Raw genomic sequence first — 17,875 nt, 5'->3', positions numbered from 1 at the left:
AGGCACCGGTGTTTTTTTTTTTTAATTGTACTTTAGGTTCTGGGGTACATGTGCAGCTCATGCAGGATTGTTGCATAGGTACATACATGGCAAGGTGGTTTGCTGCCTTCCTCCTCCATCACCTATATCTGGTATTTCTCCCCACGTTATCCCTCCCCACCCTCCCCACCCCCACAGTCCCTCCCCTAGTCTCCCCCAACTGACCACAGTGTGTGATGCTCCCCTTCCTGTGTCCACGTTTTCTAATTGTTCAACACTCGCCTATGAATGACGCCATCCAGTGTTTGATTTTCTGTTCTTGTGTCAGTTTGCTGAGAATAATGGTTTCCAGATTCATCCATGTCCCTATGAAGGACACTAACTCATCGTTTTTTATGGCTGCATAGTATTCCATGGTGTATATGTGCCACATTTTCTTTATCCAGTCTATTGTTAATGGACATTTGGGTTGGTTCCAGGTCTTTGCTATTGTAAACAGTAGCAGGCACCTTCTTTATAAGGTGGCAGGAAAGAGAGTGTGTGTAGAAGGAAATGTCAAACACTTGTAAAACCATCAGATCTTAGGAGAACTCACTCACTATCATGAGAACAGCATGGGAGAAACTGCCCCTATGATCTAATCACCTCCCACCAGGTCTCTCCCTCAAAACCTGGAGATTACAATTCAAGATGAGATTTGGGTGGGAACACAAAGCCTAGCCATATCAATTGGTGTACAAGATTTTTTAAAAAGCTTTATGAAGGCCGGGCACGGTGGCTCACACCTGTAATCCCAGCACTTTGGGAGGCCGGGGTGGGTGGATCACCTGGGGTTGGGAGTTCAAGACCAGCCTAGCCAACATGGAGAAACACTGTCTTTACTAAAAATACAAAATTCGTCGGGCGTTGTGGCACATGCCTGTAATCCTAGCTACTCGGGAGGCTGACGCAGGAGAATCGCTTGAACCTGGGAGGTGGAGATTGCCGTGAGCCGAGATCGTGCCCTTGCACTCCAGCCTGGGCAACAAGAGCGAAACTCCATCTCAAAAAAAAAAAAAGCTTTATGAAGATAAAGTTCACATAAGCTACAATTTATGCACTTAAAGTGTACAATTTAATGGTTTTTGGTATAGTCACAGGTATATGCAACCATTACCACAGTCAGTTTTAGAACACTTTGATCATCCTAAAAAGAAATTCTGTGCGCATTAGTCACCATATCCTTACTCACCCCACCCTTCCTACCAGATACTCTCCTGCCCTACACAACTACTAGTCTACTTTTTGTCTGTGCAGATTTGCCTGTTCTTTACATTTCATATAAATGGAATTGTATAATATACTGACTTTTGGGACTGGCTTCTTTCCCTTAGCATAATGCATGTGCTTCTTTCCTTTTTGTGGCTGAATAATATTCCATTCCGTGGCTATAGCATATTGTATTTATTCATTTGTCAGTTGATGAACATTTGTGTTGTTTCCACTTTTGGGCTATTGTAAATAGTCATGTGCAAATATTTGGGTGAAAATATATTTTCATTTCTCTTTGTTATATAGCTAGGAGTGTAAATGCTGGGTCATATGATAACTATAATTAACTTTTAATGGACTGTTAAATTTTTCCACAGTGGCTGCACCATTTTTTCATTCCCACTAGGATTTATTATGATTCCAATTTCTCCACAACCTCACCAACACTTGTTGTTTTCCATTTTTGCTTTTGTTGTTTTGGTTCTAGCCATCCTAGTGAGTGTAAAGTAGTACCTTTGTGTCTGCTGGCTTTTGATCTCAGAATTTCTGTCACTTCCTACAGTCAGTCTACTGGTCCTGGGTTTCACCCTTTGATCTGCTGGGGTGGGCCCACTTGTTCTCCATTCAACATCCATGTTACACAGGAACTGGGAACAGGTCAGAGAAACTAAACCTCACATCTGCCATCTGCCTGAGCCTGAGGCATTCTCATTTTTATTTTGATATCGCTGTGCTTTAGGTTGGTACACAGAAGCCCAATAAACAGCCTCCTTCTAGAGCAAGATGGCATGGGTGAAGAGTTGGAGGAGGTAAAGGAAGAGAGGAAGGAGGGGAGAGGATGAAGGAAAGGATGGGAGATGAGGATGAGAAGGGATAGAAGGAAGGAGAAGAGATAAGAAAGGATGGAGAGGAAGGGAGAATTATCCATGACCTGAAAAAGTTGAACCATTTCATCTAGTTCCATTTCCAGTTTCTTTCCTGGCTTGAATTTGGGCTGAACCTGATGCCCAAGGTAGGTGTTCTGTGTTCATCTATCAGCTATAATGTTCCCAAGCACAGAGAAGTTCGAAGCAGGTCACAAAGGAATATTTATTGGGCTGTCCAGGCAACATCAAGAAGTGGGCTGACAGATTATCTGTGCTTTCAATTTACTCTACTTATTATTATAAAAAACATCTGTAAGATTGTTGTTTTGTTTTCTTTTTTCTCAGTAGGAGTATGGATCTTCAGTGGCTTTTGGTCAGCTCATTCTCCTTCTGAAATATGGAGACAATTTGGAAGTAAATACATAAAGTGCTAAATCCCTAGTCATATGCCCTCAAAAGTAACATTGGCAAAATGTTAAAACTAACCCTTGTTATCTTTCTTTTAAATATCTTGGCTGGGCATGGTGGCTCATGCCTGTAATCCCAACACTTTGGAAAGCCAAGGCAGGAGGACCCTGAGGTCAGGAGTTTTGAGATCAGCCTGGCCAACATGGCGAAACCCTGTCTCTTTTAAACATACAAAAATTAGCTGCTAAGTCTTATAATGAGGAAAAAAAAGAAAATAAACAAAATTATCTGGGCATGGTGGTGGGTGTCTGTAATCCCAGCTACTTGGGAGGCTGAGGCAGGAGAATCACTGGAACTGGGAGGCAGAGGTTGCAGTGAGCCACGATGGCACCACCACTGCTTTCCTGCCTGGGTGGCAGAGCGAGACTCCATCTCAAATAAATAAATAAATATCTCTTCCCATCTGGCATTCAAGAGCACACATCATTTCCCTACATTCTGCCTATCCACGCAAACTCTAAGTCCTCTCAACTCTCCTTGGCTGGAATCTAAAAGTCTAAAAATGCTGGAGTTGGCCCCTACTCACTTTAGAAGAGCTGATTGTAGATATCTCTTCTTTACTTGTTCAGTTATGTCACGTTGGTAGGTTGAAATTTGCCATAGTGGGAGTACTAACACCACAGGAAATCAACAAACACTGCCAATGAGAGCTGGATTACCAGCATAAACCCCTGGTTGAATTTTATGGCTTCAGTCTCTATGGTCTAATGCTTAAGTAAATGTGCTTCAGAAAGCTCCTTATATTCTCTTAAGCCAAAGCAGCAACTCCATGTTTACATTTTGAGCTCCTCCTAATATTTTTTGAAGAAAAGTTTCCACTGACATGAAATAAGTGATAAACATTTGAAAGCTATTGTTCTAGGCCAAGCCACCAATTTTAAAGATATGTTCATGGAAACCTAGAAAGGTTAAAATAGTTATTCAACATCACACAAGGGATGAGAGAAAAAAGGCAGGGCAAGTACTAGAACCTAGGTTTCCTTAATCCCAGTCTAATGCTCTTCCCATCTGTACTTAATAATACTGCATTAAATGTTTCTTGTTCTATTTCTCATCCCATCAAAAATGAATATGTCAAGTAGTCTGTCTAATAAAATAATAAAAATTCCCAGGAACGTATGTTTATTATGAGTGGGGCCTTCTAGAGAATATGCCCCCTCAGAACACTTCAGTGAATGGAAGGTATTCACTTTAATGAATAGAAGGAAAGAAAAGAGGGGTAGGAGTAGAGATACTGGATATATACAAATGACAAAAGTTGTGGATAAAAATTATACTGCACTTACTGTGTGCAAAGCACTGTTCTCAGTACTTTTTTTTTTTTTGAGTCGGAGTTTCGCTCTTATTACCCAGGCTGGAGTGCAATGGCGCGATCTCGGCTCACCGCAACCTCCGCCTCCTGGGTTCAAGCAATTCTCCTGCCTCAGCCTCCCGAGTAACTGGGACTACAGGCGCACGCTACCATGCCCAGCTAATTTTTGTATTTTTAGTAGAGATGGGGTTTCACCATGTTGACCAGGATGGTCTCGATCTCTTGACCTCGTGATCCACCCGCCTCGGCCTACCAAAGTGCTGGGATTACAGGCGTGAGCCACCGCTGTTCTCAGTATTTTATAAATATGAATTATTTCATACAACAACTCTATCAGTAAAGTACTCTTATTAACATCCCATTTTACAGACGGCACAGAGATGTCTAAAAAATTGTTTGTTGTCACAAAACTGGAAAGGGGTAAAACTAGGATTTGAACCCAGGTATTCTGGTTCTAGCATCTGGCATCTTAGCCATTATACTATCCTGTCTCTTTAGGTGATCAATAAATATAGGTTGAGTGAATGAATGAATAAGTGTATAAATAGCATGAGACACCAAGATTGGAAGCTTTGGAGTATGTCATAAATAACAGAGGGAGGCTGGGCACGGTGGCTCACACCTGTAATCCCAGCACTTTGGGAGGCTGAGGTGGGTGGATTGCCTGAGGTCAGGAGTTCGAGACCAGCCTGACCAACATGGTGAAACCCTGTCTCTACTAAAAATGCAAAACATTAGCTGGGTGTGGTGGCGGGCGCCTTTAATCCAAGCTACTTGGGAGGCTGAGGCAGTAAAATTGCTTCAACCCAGGAGGTGGAGGTTGCAGTGAACTGAGATCATGCCATTGCATTCCAGACTGGGTGATAGTGCGAGACTCCACCTAAAAAAAATATAAATAAATAAATAACAGAGGGAATATCACACCATGCTGTCTTCATGTAGAACCAAATATAAGTGAAATAGAGTAAGTAGCCGGTAGAATGTATCTCCCAGGAAGAAAAGTCACTCCTGTCAAAGGTCTTGGTGGAAGAGATATGTTTAATCATCTGGGTCTCTAAGATTTCAATTAAGACCTTTCTATGCCTCTCACATTTCTGATTAAGCCACTTAGTGGTAGAGGACTCTTGAGCTAGTCACAAGGGTGATCAGGCCACTTATATAATTTCTAGGAAAAGAGAATTTTCACAGTCCTCTGATAACTGTATACATAAATTGACTTAGCCTTTCAAAGTGAGAGGTTTAAGTGTATGTAATCAGTACTTTGCATTATGCTATATGTTAGAAGAAAGGCACAGATAAGTATATAATATCGACGCTTCTCTTATGGCATTAACAGCTATTGGCAAGTTAGGCCCAACACTCCAGAAATGATTAGTGAGCAATGCAAGAACATGTACAATCAAATATTAACTCTGTGTGGTCAAGTACAGAAAAAAATTCAGAGAAATGGAAAATTATAACAGATGGAAGTAGACATGGAAGGCTTGTTCTTAAGCTTGAGTTTAGACTAAGCAGGATCTTGAAGGTTGAATACAATTTAATAAGGCAAAGAAGAGGCATTTCAGGTAAGAGTAGTGATAGGAGAAAAGGTAAGGAGACAGAATTGAAAAGAATGCTTCTGTGAGACAATAATGGGACCAGTCTGATTAGAGGAAATGTCGTGTATGAGCGAGGCAGGAGAATAGGGTCTGGAGGCAGGGAACCTAAGGCCATTTCCTGATGACTTCCTAGAACTAAATTGAAAGGAAAATCCTAACTTTCCATGCCTAAGTAACAAAAGGACCAGAGGCTACTCCCTTTGTAAACCCTCACCTTTTCTGCTCAGCACATGGAAAATTGAAAGCACCTCTGATTGGTTGCTTTCTGCAACCAATGGAAAACCTCTAGGGGGTATTTGGACCTGAGAAGATTCTGTATCTGGAGCCCTTGAGCCACTGCTCAGGCCCGCTGCCACACTGTGTGTACTTTCATTTTCAATAAATCTCTGCTTTCATTCTTTTGTTGCTTCATTCTTTCCTTGCTTTGCTGTGCATTTTGTCCAATTATTTAAAAACGTTGGCCGGATGCGATGGCTCACGCCTGTAAGCCCAGCAGGTTGGGAGGCCAAGGTGGGCGGATCACAAGATCAAGAGATCGAGACCATCTTGGCCAACATGGTGAAACCCCGTCTCTACTAAAAATACAAAAAAATTAGCTGGGCGTGGTGGTGAGCACCTGTAGGCCCAGCTACTTGGGAGGCTGAGGCAGGAGAATTGCTTGAACCTAGGAGGCGGAGGTTGCAGTGAGCTGAGGTCGCGCCACCGCACTCCAGCATGGCGCCTGGTGACGGAGTGAGACTCTGTCTCAAACAAACAAAAACAAAAACAAAAACAAACAAACAAAAAGATGTCAAGAACCCTGGACAACTTACAGTCAAGACCCTCTACCGGTAACATATTTTGGCAAGCCGGCCAGGAGAAAGCAGGCCCAAAGTTTCGGATTTATTTTTCTCCTTTCCCCTTTTACATACAGGGAAATCTTTCTCTCTGCCTCTTTTCCTTGCCAACTCAGGGGCCTCAGTGGACAGCACCTAAGCACGCCGACAACTGCAACTTTCTGGCCAGGGCTACTCTGGTGAAACTGAAAGGCTTCCATGTGGAAGTGCCTGACTGCCACCATCTGGTTTGGGTAAGGTATCTGAGTCCTTCCCTTGTTCTTGTTTTTCTGAGTCCTATTCCTTTTTTCCTTTTTATGAGTTCTTTTTCTTTTTTCATTTTTCAGTCTTTCAGCTGCTGTTTCCTAGTAGTAGTAATTGAGGGGAACTGGCGGGGTCCACTTTGTTGTCTGAAGGCTAGGGAGTGAACAGGGATCGCTGTCCTGTCCAGAAGGGGGAAAGACTCTTTTCTATCATTTTCCGTTATAGTCCCTGATCCCTATGTGTGAAGGGATTGGCAGCGGCAGTTCATCCAGAGCGAACTAACGCATTTCAGGCGACTTAAACCTCCTTTTCTTATGCTAAAATTTTCCGTTCTCCCCGGGGGGGGGGGGTGGAAAGGGGAATTCATGAAAGGGAATTTATTATTGCCTCAATTGAGAGTGTCAAAGGGTTGCTTTAAGTGAGACAGAGAAACCTTAAGGAAAGTTATAGTAGGTCCTCAGTGGTGGAGGGAACCATTCCAAAGCGGTGCCGCCACACGTCTAAGGTCAGATGTCTGACAGACTAAGTTGGGGTCCTTAAGCGGGGATGCCCTCAGGGAACCTAGTCTGGGCCCAGAATTTTTCCCTGGGGACACCCGGGTAAAATTTGGGTCACCTAATAAGCCCTCCACTTTTCAAAGTCCTCTTCTCTTTTCCAGATCACTATAGGCAACTCTCAATCTATTCCACCTGATTCCCCTGTGGGCAGCTCCCCACCTATTCCACCTGATTCCCTGCTTAGCTACATCATCCACTGTTGGAATCAATTTGACCCTGACAATCTAAAGAGAACAGGTATAATTTTTTTCTGCATACTGTCTAGCCCCATTATGAGCTGTCCAGCCTGGACCAATGGGCAGTCAATGGTAGCTTAATTATGACATCACCCTGCAATTAGACCTATTTTGCAAGAGGCATGGCAAATGGTCAGAAATCCCATATGTATAGGCTTTCACGATCCTATAACAAAACCTAACAATATGTGAAACTCACAGAACCCACCCCCCCAAAAGGAAAGTTCTAAGGCAGAACTAAATATTATAGATGACCCCCTTTTAGAAGGGCCACCTGTCTCTCAGGGTGAACAGTGACCACCCCCATGTAGCCCCTTGCCAAGTGTTCCTGAGGCTAAAACCGAGGAGCAAACACCAGGGACCCTACTAAGTCCCCCTTACACTCAGAAGGGAACACCTTATTCAACTCTCAGTCCTGCTGCCTCTTAGGGAATTAGCAGGAGCCAAGGGGTCAGTCCTAGTGCAGGCCCCCTTCTCTATAACTGATATACTACACTGTAAGGAAAAGCTAGGAAGCTATTCTGAGAATCCTAGGAAATTTGCAGATAGCTTCCAAACTTTGACCTTAGCCTTTGCTTTCTCATGGAGAGTGGTTCAATTCATTCTAGCAACCTATTGCACCCCCTCAGAAAAGGAACAAGTCCTTGAGGCCACCCACCAGAAAGTGGCCAAATTATTCACCTAAAACCCTCAGGGCAATCACCCAGGCCCAGGCACAGTTTCCACTACCAATCCTAATTGGGACTATAACACTCCTGTGGGAATGAACAACCAGGCTAAATTTCTTGAGGCTCTCCTTGGAGGAATGAGAAAGGGAATAACTAAAGCAGTGAATTGTGATAAAGTAAGGGAGATTATACAAGGCAGGGAGGAAAACCCAGCCATGTTTTATGGTAGGCTAGAGGAAGCCTTTAAAAAATATACTAATCTGGACCCTTCCTTTCCCAAAGGCAAAATATTAATGGCACAGCATTTCATTAGCCAGTCTGCCCCAGACATTAGATGTAAGCCCTGAAAGCTACAAATGGGGCCACAAACTAATCAAAATCAGCTTTCTGATACTGCCTTTATGGTGTATAACAACTGTGACCTGGAGGAAGGAAGAAAGGGAACAGAGTAAAGAAAAACGGCAAGCCAAAATTATGGCAGCCATCATTGGCAGTGCTCTGAATGCTCAAAGAGCATCTAAGGAAAACCCAAAGGGCCATAAGGATAATGCCAGCAAAGGCTCTTACTTCAAATGCAAGAAAAATAGGCATTGGGCATAGGAATGTACTAAGCCCTGGCCAGGCCCCTGCTATCAATACAAAGGCACCAGTAATGCCCCCTGGCCCTGGAGAATTAACTGTCCCTTCTCTCACCAAAGGGCTCAGTCAGGCAAAACTCTAGCAGTGCAAAAGGAGGAATTAGATGAAGACTGAAGGGGCTGAGATTCTTTTAAACCATGCTTGTCCAGGAACATTTTACTGGGACATCACAGGCAGCCCCTGTGTACTGAGGAGCCCCAGGTAACTCTGGACATCACAGGCACCCAAATTCAGTTTCTTTTCAATACAGGGGCAAATTACTCTTTTCTTATTGTTTATGCAGGAAAACTTTCCTCCCAGTCCATAAGTGTTATGGGAACGGAAGGGAAGCCACAGACAAGATTTTTTACTCCTCTTTTGATTTTTCAATTTGAGACAAATCTTCCAGCAGGAATTCCTAGTAGTACCAAGCTGTCCAATACCCCTGTTGGGAAGAGATATTGTGGATAAAATAGGGACACTACAATAATTTAATCATCACCCAGTGAAATTGCTAATAGTCAAAAATACAGACAATGTCCCAGATCATATTAAAAAACAGGTTAACCTGCTGGCATGGTATACTAGAAAACTGGGCAAGGCTAAAATGGCAGTGCCAGTCAAAATACAGCTTAAAAACCCCAGCTATGGCCAGGCGTGGTGGCTCACACCTGTAATCCCAGCACTTTGGGAGGCTGAAGTGGGTGAATCACAAGGTCAGGAGTTTGAGACCAGCCTGGCCAGCCAACATGGTGAAACCCCATCTCTACTAAAAATACAAAAATTAGCTGAGCATGGTGGTGGGCACCTGTAATCCCACCTACTCAGGAGGCTGAGGCAGGAGAATCATTTGAACCCAGGAGGTGGAGGTTGCAGTGAGCCAAGATCATACCATTGGACTCCAGCCTGGGTGACAGAGCGAGACTCCATTAAAAAAAAAAAAAAGCAATAGTTAAGGTGTATTACTTACTTATGGGCTGTGTAATTCTCCCTGCAGTACCCCCATCTTACCTGTTCTAAAACCTTCAGGGGAATACCGGTTAGTACAGGACCTCAGAATAATTAATGAAGCTGTTATCCCTGTCCACCCATTGGTGGCATATCCATATACCCTCCTGGCTTAGGTTCCAGGGGATGCAAAATGGTTCTCAGTCCTAGACCTAAAAGATGCTTTCTTCTCCAATCCCTTGGCCCCGGAGTCCCATTATCTTTTTCCCTTCAAATGAGAAAATCCTAATACCAGGGAAAAGCAACAATACACTAAGATGGTGCTCCCACAGGGCTTTTGGAATAGCCCCCATTTCTTTGTCCAGGCCTTAGAGAGGGGTCTGAGGGATCTGCAATTGGAGAACAGGAGTATACTTCAGCATGAGAATGAACTTCTTGTGTGTAGCCCAACCCAGGAGGTTTCTCATCAAAATACTATAAAAACTTTGATTTTCCTTGAAGACAGGAGATATCAAGTGTCCAAAAAGAAGGCACAGATTACCCTTTAATGAGTCCAATATTTAGGGTATGTCTTAACACCCGGAGCCTGACAAATATTCCCAGAATGAGTGCGAGCCATATGTGGTTTGGGGGCCCCCCACGCCAGGCAGCTGCTCGTTCTTTTGGGGAATGGCCAGATTTTGCAGAACATGGGTACCAAATTTAGGACTCAGGGCAAAGGCCCTATATGAAACGACAAGAGGGCCTGAAAATCAGCTAATGGAATGGACCCTGGAAATGAGAGGAGCCTTTGCTAAGTTAAAACAGGCTCTCGCCCAGGCTCCCACTCTTGGCATCCCAGACCTAACTAAGCCCTTCTCTTTGTATGTAATAGGGAAGAGGGGCATAGCTGTGGGAGTGCTAGCCCAGAAATTTGGATCAGAACTCAGACCAACTGCCTACTTTTTAAAGAAGTTGAATAGAATAGCCTTGGGGTGGCCAAGTTGCCTGCAGGCAATAGCAGCCACTGCTGCGTTAGTGGAGGAAGCCACTAAAATCCCCCTGGGCCAACCAATGGAAGTTCTAGCCCCTTATCAGGTAAAGTTAGTCTTAGAGATAAAGTGACACATCTGGATGATGGGGGAAAGGATAACCAAATACCAGGCCATCCTCCTAGACAATCCAGATGTAATCCTTAAAATCTTTAACACTCTGAATCCAGCTTCATTGCTGCCCACAGGCCCAATAACTGATCATTCCTATGAGCAGGTCAATTGCGCATATGTTAGCTGGCCTGCTTTAAAAGATCAGTCTCTCCCAGATTCTGAGGATGACTGATTCACAGATGGCAGTAGTTTTGCATCAAATGGGGAGTGCCAAGCTGGATATGCAGTAGTGACTAATAACACAATTATCGAAGCCCAGCCACTGCCCCCTTGCACATCAGCACAAAAGGCTGAAATCATTGCTCTTACCGAGCATTAATGTTGGGACAAGGGAAAAACTTAACATCTATACAGATTTTAAATATACATTCCTTGTGGTTCATGTTCATGCTACAATCAGGAAAGAAAGGGGACTACTAACTAGCAAACACTCCCCCATAAAACATGGGCCTGAAATTCTTTAGCTATTGGAAGCAATACACCAAGGCTGTAGCTGTAATCCAAGGCCGTAGCTATAATCCATTATAGGGGGCATCAAAGGGGCTTAACACCTATAGCACAAAGGAACAGAAAGGCTGATAGAGAATCCAAAGCCACAGCCCTCAGGGTGCAATCCCAACAGATCCTAGCACTACTGCCTTTCTATGATTCCCCAGTAGAACCTGAGTACACACTACAGGAAGGACAGTTAAAGGAACAAGGGGGACAAAAACAAGGATCCTGGTGGCATATGGGGTCAAAAATGTATCTCCTTCAGACACCCCAGTGGAAAGTTATAAAAGCCCTGCATGTCTCCTTCCATGTGGGGAGGGATACAACTCTGGCCATGATAAATAGGCTCTTTACTGGGTCTAACTTGGCTTCAGTGGCTAAGCGGGTCTGCCAAGCCTGCTTACTGTGTGCACTTAACAACCCAGGAAACAAAATGTCTCCTCTAAAAGAACCAGTCCAGAGGAGAGGAACCTATTGAGGGGAAGACTGGCAATTAGACTTCACTCATATGCCAGCTTGCAGAGGATACAAGTTTTTGTTAGTGCTAATGGATACCTTTACTGGTTGGGTCAAAGCTTATCCTACCAGAACAGAAAAGGCTAATGAGACTATAAAGGTTCTCTTAAAATAAATAATCCAGGGCTGGGCGCGGTGGCTCACGCCTGTAATCTCAGCACTTTGGGAGGCTGAGGTGGGTGCACCTGAGGTCAGGAGTTCAAGACCAGCCTGGCCAACATCGTGAAACCCCGTCACTACTAAAAATAACAAAAATTAGCTGGGTGTGGTGGCACGCACCTGTAATCCCAGCTACTCAGGAGGCTGAGGCAGGAGAATCGCTTGAACCCAAGAGGAGGAGGTTGCAGTGAGCTGAGATTGTGCCATTGCACTCCAGCCTAGGCAGCAACAGCAAAAAAAAAAAAGAATCCCTTGGTTTGGGTTACCTCAGAGCCTCCAAAGTGATAATGGCTCATCCTTTATCTCCCAAATAACTCAAGGGGTTGCTAAGGCTATTGGAATCAAATACTGTTTTACATTCAGCATGAAAGCCTCAATCCTCTAGGAAAGTAGAAAGGGCTAAGCAAACTCTAAAATGAGTGTTAGCTAAGCTATGTCAGGAAACATCAAACTTGGGTCAGCTTACTGCCCATAGCCCTCTTAAGGGTCCATAATACCCCTACAGCAAAAATTAATGTAAGCCCATATGAAATGTTATACAGAAGGCCATTCTTAACTAATGATATAATTACTGATCCAGAAACAGCCAGTTCAGTAAAATACCTAGTCGCCTAGGACAATTTCAGCAGGCTTTACAAAAAAAAGTTTGGAATTCAGAGGCTGTCTACGCTGGGAACTAATCAGCAACCCCAAATCAGACCAGGAGATAAAGTACTTGTTAAAACATGGAAGGAAGATCACCTGATCAACAATTACAACCCAAAATGGAAGGGATCGTTTTCAGTAATACTGGCCATGGCTTCTGTGTTAAAAGTACTAGGATTAGATAGTTAGATACATCTTTCAAGGGTCAAACCAGCAAAACCTAGAAGCCCTGGGGGAACCTGAAGTTCCCATCAGCCACTATACCTGCGAACCTGTAGAGGCCCTGAAATACCTGTTTAGAAGACAGCCAAAATGCCTACCAACTTTCCTTGGTGTCTTTGTTGCATAGTAGTTACTGTAGGCTGGATAATAGTAGCCATTTTTAAAAAAACGTTTGCAGTTTAATTGCCTTCTTCCAAATGGATGGAATCACTACCTTTGTAGTAATTAAGCAGAATATTTTAATACATTTCTATAACAAACATTCTTGACAGCATAGATATCCACCCCCATAGTTCCCATTAAATCTTTTAACTGAATTCATTTCCTCTTGCATAGAGACCATTGCGCTTCAGATGTTCATGAAACAAGGTTTCCAGCCAGTTCCAGGTGAAGACACCACCCCCAGCCATCAAGAAGCCACCTGCACTAGACAGCGTAGGACAAGAGTTCCATGATCTCCAACAGGTAGGGACTATGCTCCAAGTCAGCGTGAAGCAGTTACAGAAGAAAGACTGTCAGTCCCTCTGCCTCCTATAAAGATTTATGGGGATCACATCTTTCGGGGGGAGATGAGGCAGGAGAATAGGTTCTGGAGGCAGGGAACCCAAGGCAGTTTCCCATTGACTTTCTGGTAATAAATTGAAAGGAAACCCCTAACTTTCCTGACTAAGTGACAGAAGGACCAGAGGCTACTCCCTTTGCAATCCCCTACCTTTTCTGCATAGTAGATGGAAAATTGAAAACACCTCTGATTGGTTGCTTTCTGCTTTCTGCAACCAATCAGACTGATTTCAGGCCAAGTCTTTGCACAGGAGTTTCACAAAGTGAAAGACTTTGTAATTTCACTTCAGCCTCTGATTGTGGGCCACCACTTCATTTAGGAGGTGAGCACAAAGTGGCCAATGGAAAACCTCTAGGTGGGTATTTGGACCTGAGGAGATTCTGTATCTGGAGCCCTTGAGCCGATGCTTAGCCCGCTCCCACACTGTAGAGTGTACTTTCATTTTCAATAAATCTCTGCTTTCATTCTTTCATTGCTTCATTCTTTCCTTCCTTTTCTGTGCATTTTGTCCAATTCTTTGTTCAAAACGCCAAGAACCTGGACAACTTGCAGTCAAGACCCTCTACTGATAACATGAGTGGTATGGGAAATGAGTTTAAATACTTACTCATTTATTCATGTACATAATCATTCATGCAGCAAATGTTTATTGAGCACCATGCCACATGTTGGGAATACTGAGATAAATGGGATACAGTCTCTGCCTTCAAATTGTTTACATTCAAGTGGTGAAAAAGGGTTCACAAACATATAAGTACTATGATAGAAGTAAGCTCCATGTGGCCTCCTGCCTCAGCCTGGACTGAGTCATATTTCATTTCAATGCTCTGGTTTCACTTTGGCTACATCTACCTTCTTGGACTCATTTCAGGACCTACGTTGTGAATTGGTTTCTTTCAGGATAAATTAGACACCAAAGGTCCATGATACCATCTAAAGAAGAAGCTTGATTGGTAGAAAATACAAAAGCAGTTTTTTTTTTTTTTGAAATGGAGTCACGCTCTGTCACCCAGGCTGGAGTGCAATGGTGTGATCTCTGCTCACTGCAACCTCCGCCTCCTAGGTTCAAATGATTCTCCTCCCTCAGGCTCCCAAGAAGTCCCTGTAGCTGTGACTACAGGCACGTGACACCACACCTGGCTAATTTTTGTAGTTTAGTAGAGACGGGGTTTCACCATGTTGGCCAGCCTGGTCTCGAACTCCTGACCTCAGGTGATTTGCCTGCCTCAGCCTCTCAAAGTGCTCGGATTACAGGTGTGAGCCACCGTGCCTGGCCACAAAAGCAGTTTTTAAATTTCCATATAGTGTAGCACTTTTTTTCTGAGAGTCCTTCCCCCTCTCTCTTTTTTTTTTTACTAAGAGCAAAATGGGAATATTAAACAGGTGAATTTTGAAAGGTAAAGAAGAAATTACAATTCTCTTTTACTATATATCCTCAAGCAAGTATAGGCAAAGGAGGAGGGATAGGTAACAGTAAATATTTTATCTCCTAACAATGCTTCTGTAAATCATTCTACTGAAGAATTTGACAGATTCCTGACTGTGAGAAAAGAAAGGCTAACAACTCTGATGATACATAAACTCAGATCAGATATGGGCCCAATGTTTGTTGTAATCATCCATCCATAACCTGCTCAGATGACAAGCCCTGTTATTAATAAAGTGCACTGTCCTACGAGTACATTGCCCTGTGCTCTGCTTATCTTTGTAGAAACAGAAATTGTCTAAAACAATGGCCTCAATAAAAAAAATAGGTTATTAGTTGTGTAAAGATTAAAATTATTTAAACTTATAATAGTTGTTTGTGAAGAATTAAGACATGAGTGATGCTGTACAGAGTTAATAACTCAGCATTTTTTTTTTTTTTTGAGAGTGACAAAAAGTTTATTCTGTGCTTCTCACAGCGTCAGGCAGGGGATAAAACTGGAGAGGGCCTGGTTTGAAGGTGGAGGGACTCTGTGGGCTTCATTCTGGTAGGAGGAGAGCATCGGGGCAGGCCTTTAGGCTGTTGTTCTGGGTGGGGGGATGGGGGGCTTACAGTGGGAGCCCTTAGGTGGCACAGGTTTGGAAGGGCCCCAGGCAGATATTAATTCTGCTGAGACATGAGGTAGGTTGCTTCAGCCAGGTCGGGCGGAGAAGAAGGGCAGAGAGCGAACATAGGAGTCCAGTCGGGAGTGAAAGAGCTCACTTTGCACAGTTTGACCCAGTGGGCACAGGGGATTCTTCACCACCAGCTCTACATACAGCGCACTGTAGATGTGATGCAGCACATCTCGGATGGGTCCCACGCCCAAGTCAGTATTCATGACAACTTTGATCCCAGTGGGCGTCTTGTAGTAATGGAGTTTGTAACGGCTAGTTTGAAAGGCCAAGAAGCCATCCTTCATGTCTAGCGGGGACATCTTGCTGACAAAGGAGCGGATAGAGAAGAGCATCCCATACATCAGCTTGTACTCCTCCTCCTTGGGAATCCCTGCTTGCTTCTTGCGGTACCATTCGCTGTAGTGCAGACACACTCCATTCCGGTCAAACAGGTACAGGTTGTGGACAGTCATCGGAACTGCTCTGAGTGCCCGTCAGGAGTTACTTCCAGCATTTTTTTTTAAGATGGAGTCTCACTCTGTTGCCCAGGCTGGATTGCAGTGGTGCCATTTTGGCTCACTGCAACTTCTGCCTCCTGGGTTCAAGTGATTCTTCTGCCTCAGCCTCCTAAGTAGCTGGGATTACAAGTGCCTGCCACCATGCCCAGTTAATTTTTGTATTTTTAGTAGAGATGAGTTTTGCCATGTTAGCCAGGCTGGTCTTGAACTCTTGACCTCAGGTGATCCACCCACCTCGGCCTCCCAAAGTGCTGGGATTACAGGCGCGAGCCACTGCACCTGGCCAGCATTGTTGTTAAGTTTGTTTCCATTCTGGTCCCTGTGAGAGAGCCATAAATTTCAAGCCACGTCTTGTGGGAGAGACAAAGTTACCCCAACAGAATGCAAGTTCCATGAAGGCAGGGAACCATGGCTCATTCACCAAAGATGTAGTGCTTGGAATAGAGTTTAATATTTGTTGAATGAATGGATAAATAAATGGGAGTATACAAAAGAAATGGAACAAGTTTCAGATTCAAGCCAAGTCATTTTTAGAGTTTCTCCAGGATGGGATACAGAAAATTAAGGTGGAATCCTATCTCTAAGGGATTGGGACTGTTAGGGAGTAGGGGAGAAGAGATGGAAACAGACCCCAGACAAGCGGCTAAGGATACCACATGGTACTTTTACATCCCAGAGTGTGACAGAGAATCCTTGTGTACAGAATCCTGGTAGTAAACAATAAAGCATGCTTCTGGTCCTTGCCTTCCCACTCCTACTCCTGCCTCACTTAATAGGATTCGAAAGGATTCTTGCATCTTTAAATCTGGATTCTCCCAGGAAAAAAAGAAAAGAGTGTTAGATCTCCTCTGATTCTCACTAATGGAGTGATAAATAGAACAGGATGCAGGTGTGGTTCAGGGACCAGTGTGAGGGGCTAGGACAAGAACAGGGTCAAGGATCTATCAGGTAGAGAGATAGAGAGCTAGGTCTTGAAATGGAAGGGGGATTACCTCTTCTCTTAAAATACTGAAGAATCTGGGTGAAGATAGACCAATTGAAAGGTGATGAAGAGGGGTAGGTGCAGAAACATTTTGCGGTAGGGGTCCTATGTACAAATATATTTTAAGAGGAGGAGAGAGAGGATGAAGAAATCTGGTTCTAAGGTTCTAAGCCACAGCCATTTTTCCGTATTTCTTTCTGGCAAAATTTGGTGTTGTTTGGAGCCTACCCTACCACATGCTCTGGGAAAGTGATGAGGTGTGGATTTGATTCATTTCATTCTCCTTACAAAGAATTAGTTTAGGATAGATGTGTGACAGTTTTGCCTAATGGGACCCAAGGATAATTCTGCTAGAGGTCTCTGGAAAGGGCTTCCCTTCCTTTGTTGAGAGATAGAGATAGAGATAGAGATAGAGATAGAGATAGAGATAGAGATAGAGATAGAGATAGAGAGAGATAGAGATGTGTGAGAAAGAGAGATAGAGAGAGAGAGAGATGTGTGTGCGTGTGTGTGTGTGTGTGAGAGAGAGAGAAAGAGAGAGAGAGAGAGAGAGAGAGAGAGAGAGAGAATGAATCATAGGTATAGAAGGTAGTATCCCTTTTCTTTTCTAGGTGCTCCCATTTGTATCTGACACCAAGTAATGCTGAAGCCATGTTACAGCGATGACAGGAAGTAAGAGGAATATTACTACATACTGCAGGTGGCAAAGCAGAAAGAAAAAAATTCACTTGGGTCCTGATGACATCCTTGGTTTACTCGATTGACCTGCCTTGGAACCATCTTTCCCCAAACTTATTTTATAAGGGATACTAATGTTCTGCCACTCGTCCTTGCAGACAAAGGTGCTGAGGCCCTGGACTTCCTGCTGTGCTGGACCACTGTCCCTTCTCGGGGCTATGGGTGCCACCCAGAGCCTGGGGGCAGAGAGAGGTGGGCAGGCTGGACCCTAGCTCCTCTCTTGGGGCCAGATAG

General features: G+C 43.9%; 1 protein-coding gene across 1 annotated transcript; it reads right to left on the bottom strand.

Annotated features, from left to right (window-relative positions):
• Window positions 1–15,236: 15,236 nt before the first annotated feature.
• LOC105721622 (trafficking protein particle complex subunit 1-like) lies at window positions 15,237–15,906 on the bottom strand. Its single transcript, XM_064384447.1, has one exon. It carries the CDS (start codon window positions 15,874–15,876, stop codon window positions 15,439–15,441), a length of 438 nt encoding a protein of 145 aa, XP_064240517.1. The 5' UTR covers window positions 15,877–15,906; the 3' UTR covers window positions 15,237–15,438.
• Between the last annotated feature and the right edge of the window lie 1,969 nt (window positions 15,907–17,875).

Source organism: Aotus nancymaae, unplaced genomic scaffold (genome assembly GCF_030222135.1).
Source record: "Aotus nancymaae isolate 86718 unplaced genomic scaffold, 86718_ANA_hifiasm-v0.15.2.pri h1tg000004l, whole genome shotgun sequence".
Lineage (NCBI taxonomy): Eukaryota > Metazoa > Chordata > Mammalia > Primates > Aotidae > Aotus > Aotus nancymaae.
Note: the sequence above shows the minus strand (reverse complement) of the source record. Positions and strands in the feature narration are given on the sequence as shown.

Excerpts from the sequence above, each read along its gene's own strand:
- LOC105721622 (XM_064384447.1), bottom strand. The coding sequence starts at position 15,876 with ATGACTGTCCACAACCTGTACCTGTTTGACCGGAATGGAGTGTGTCTG.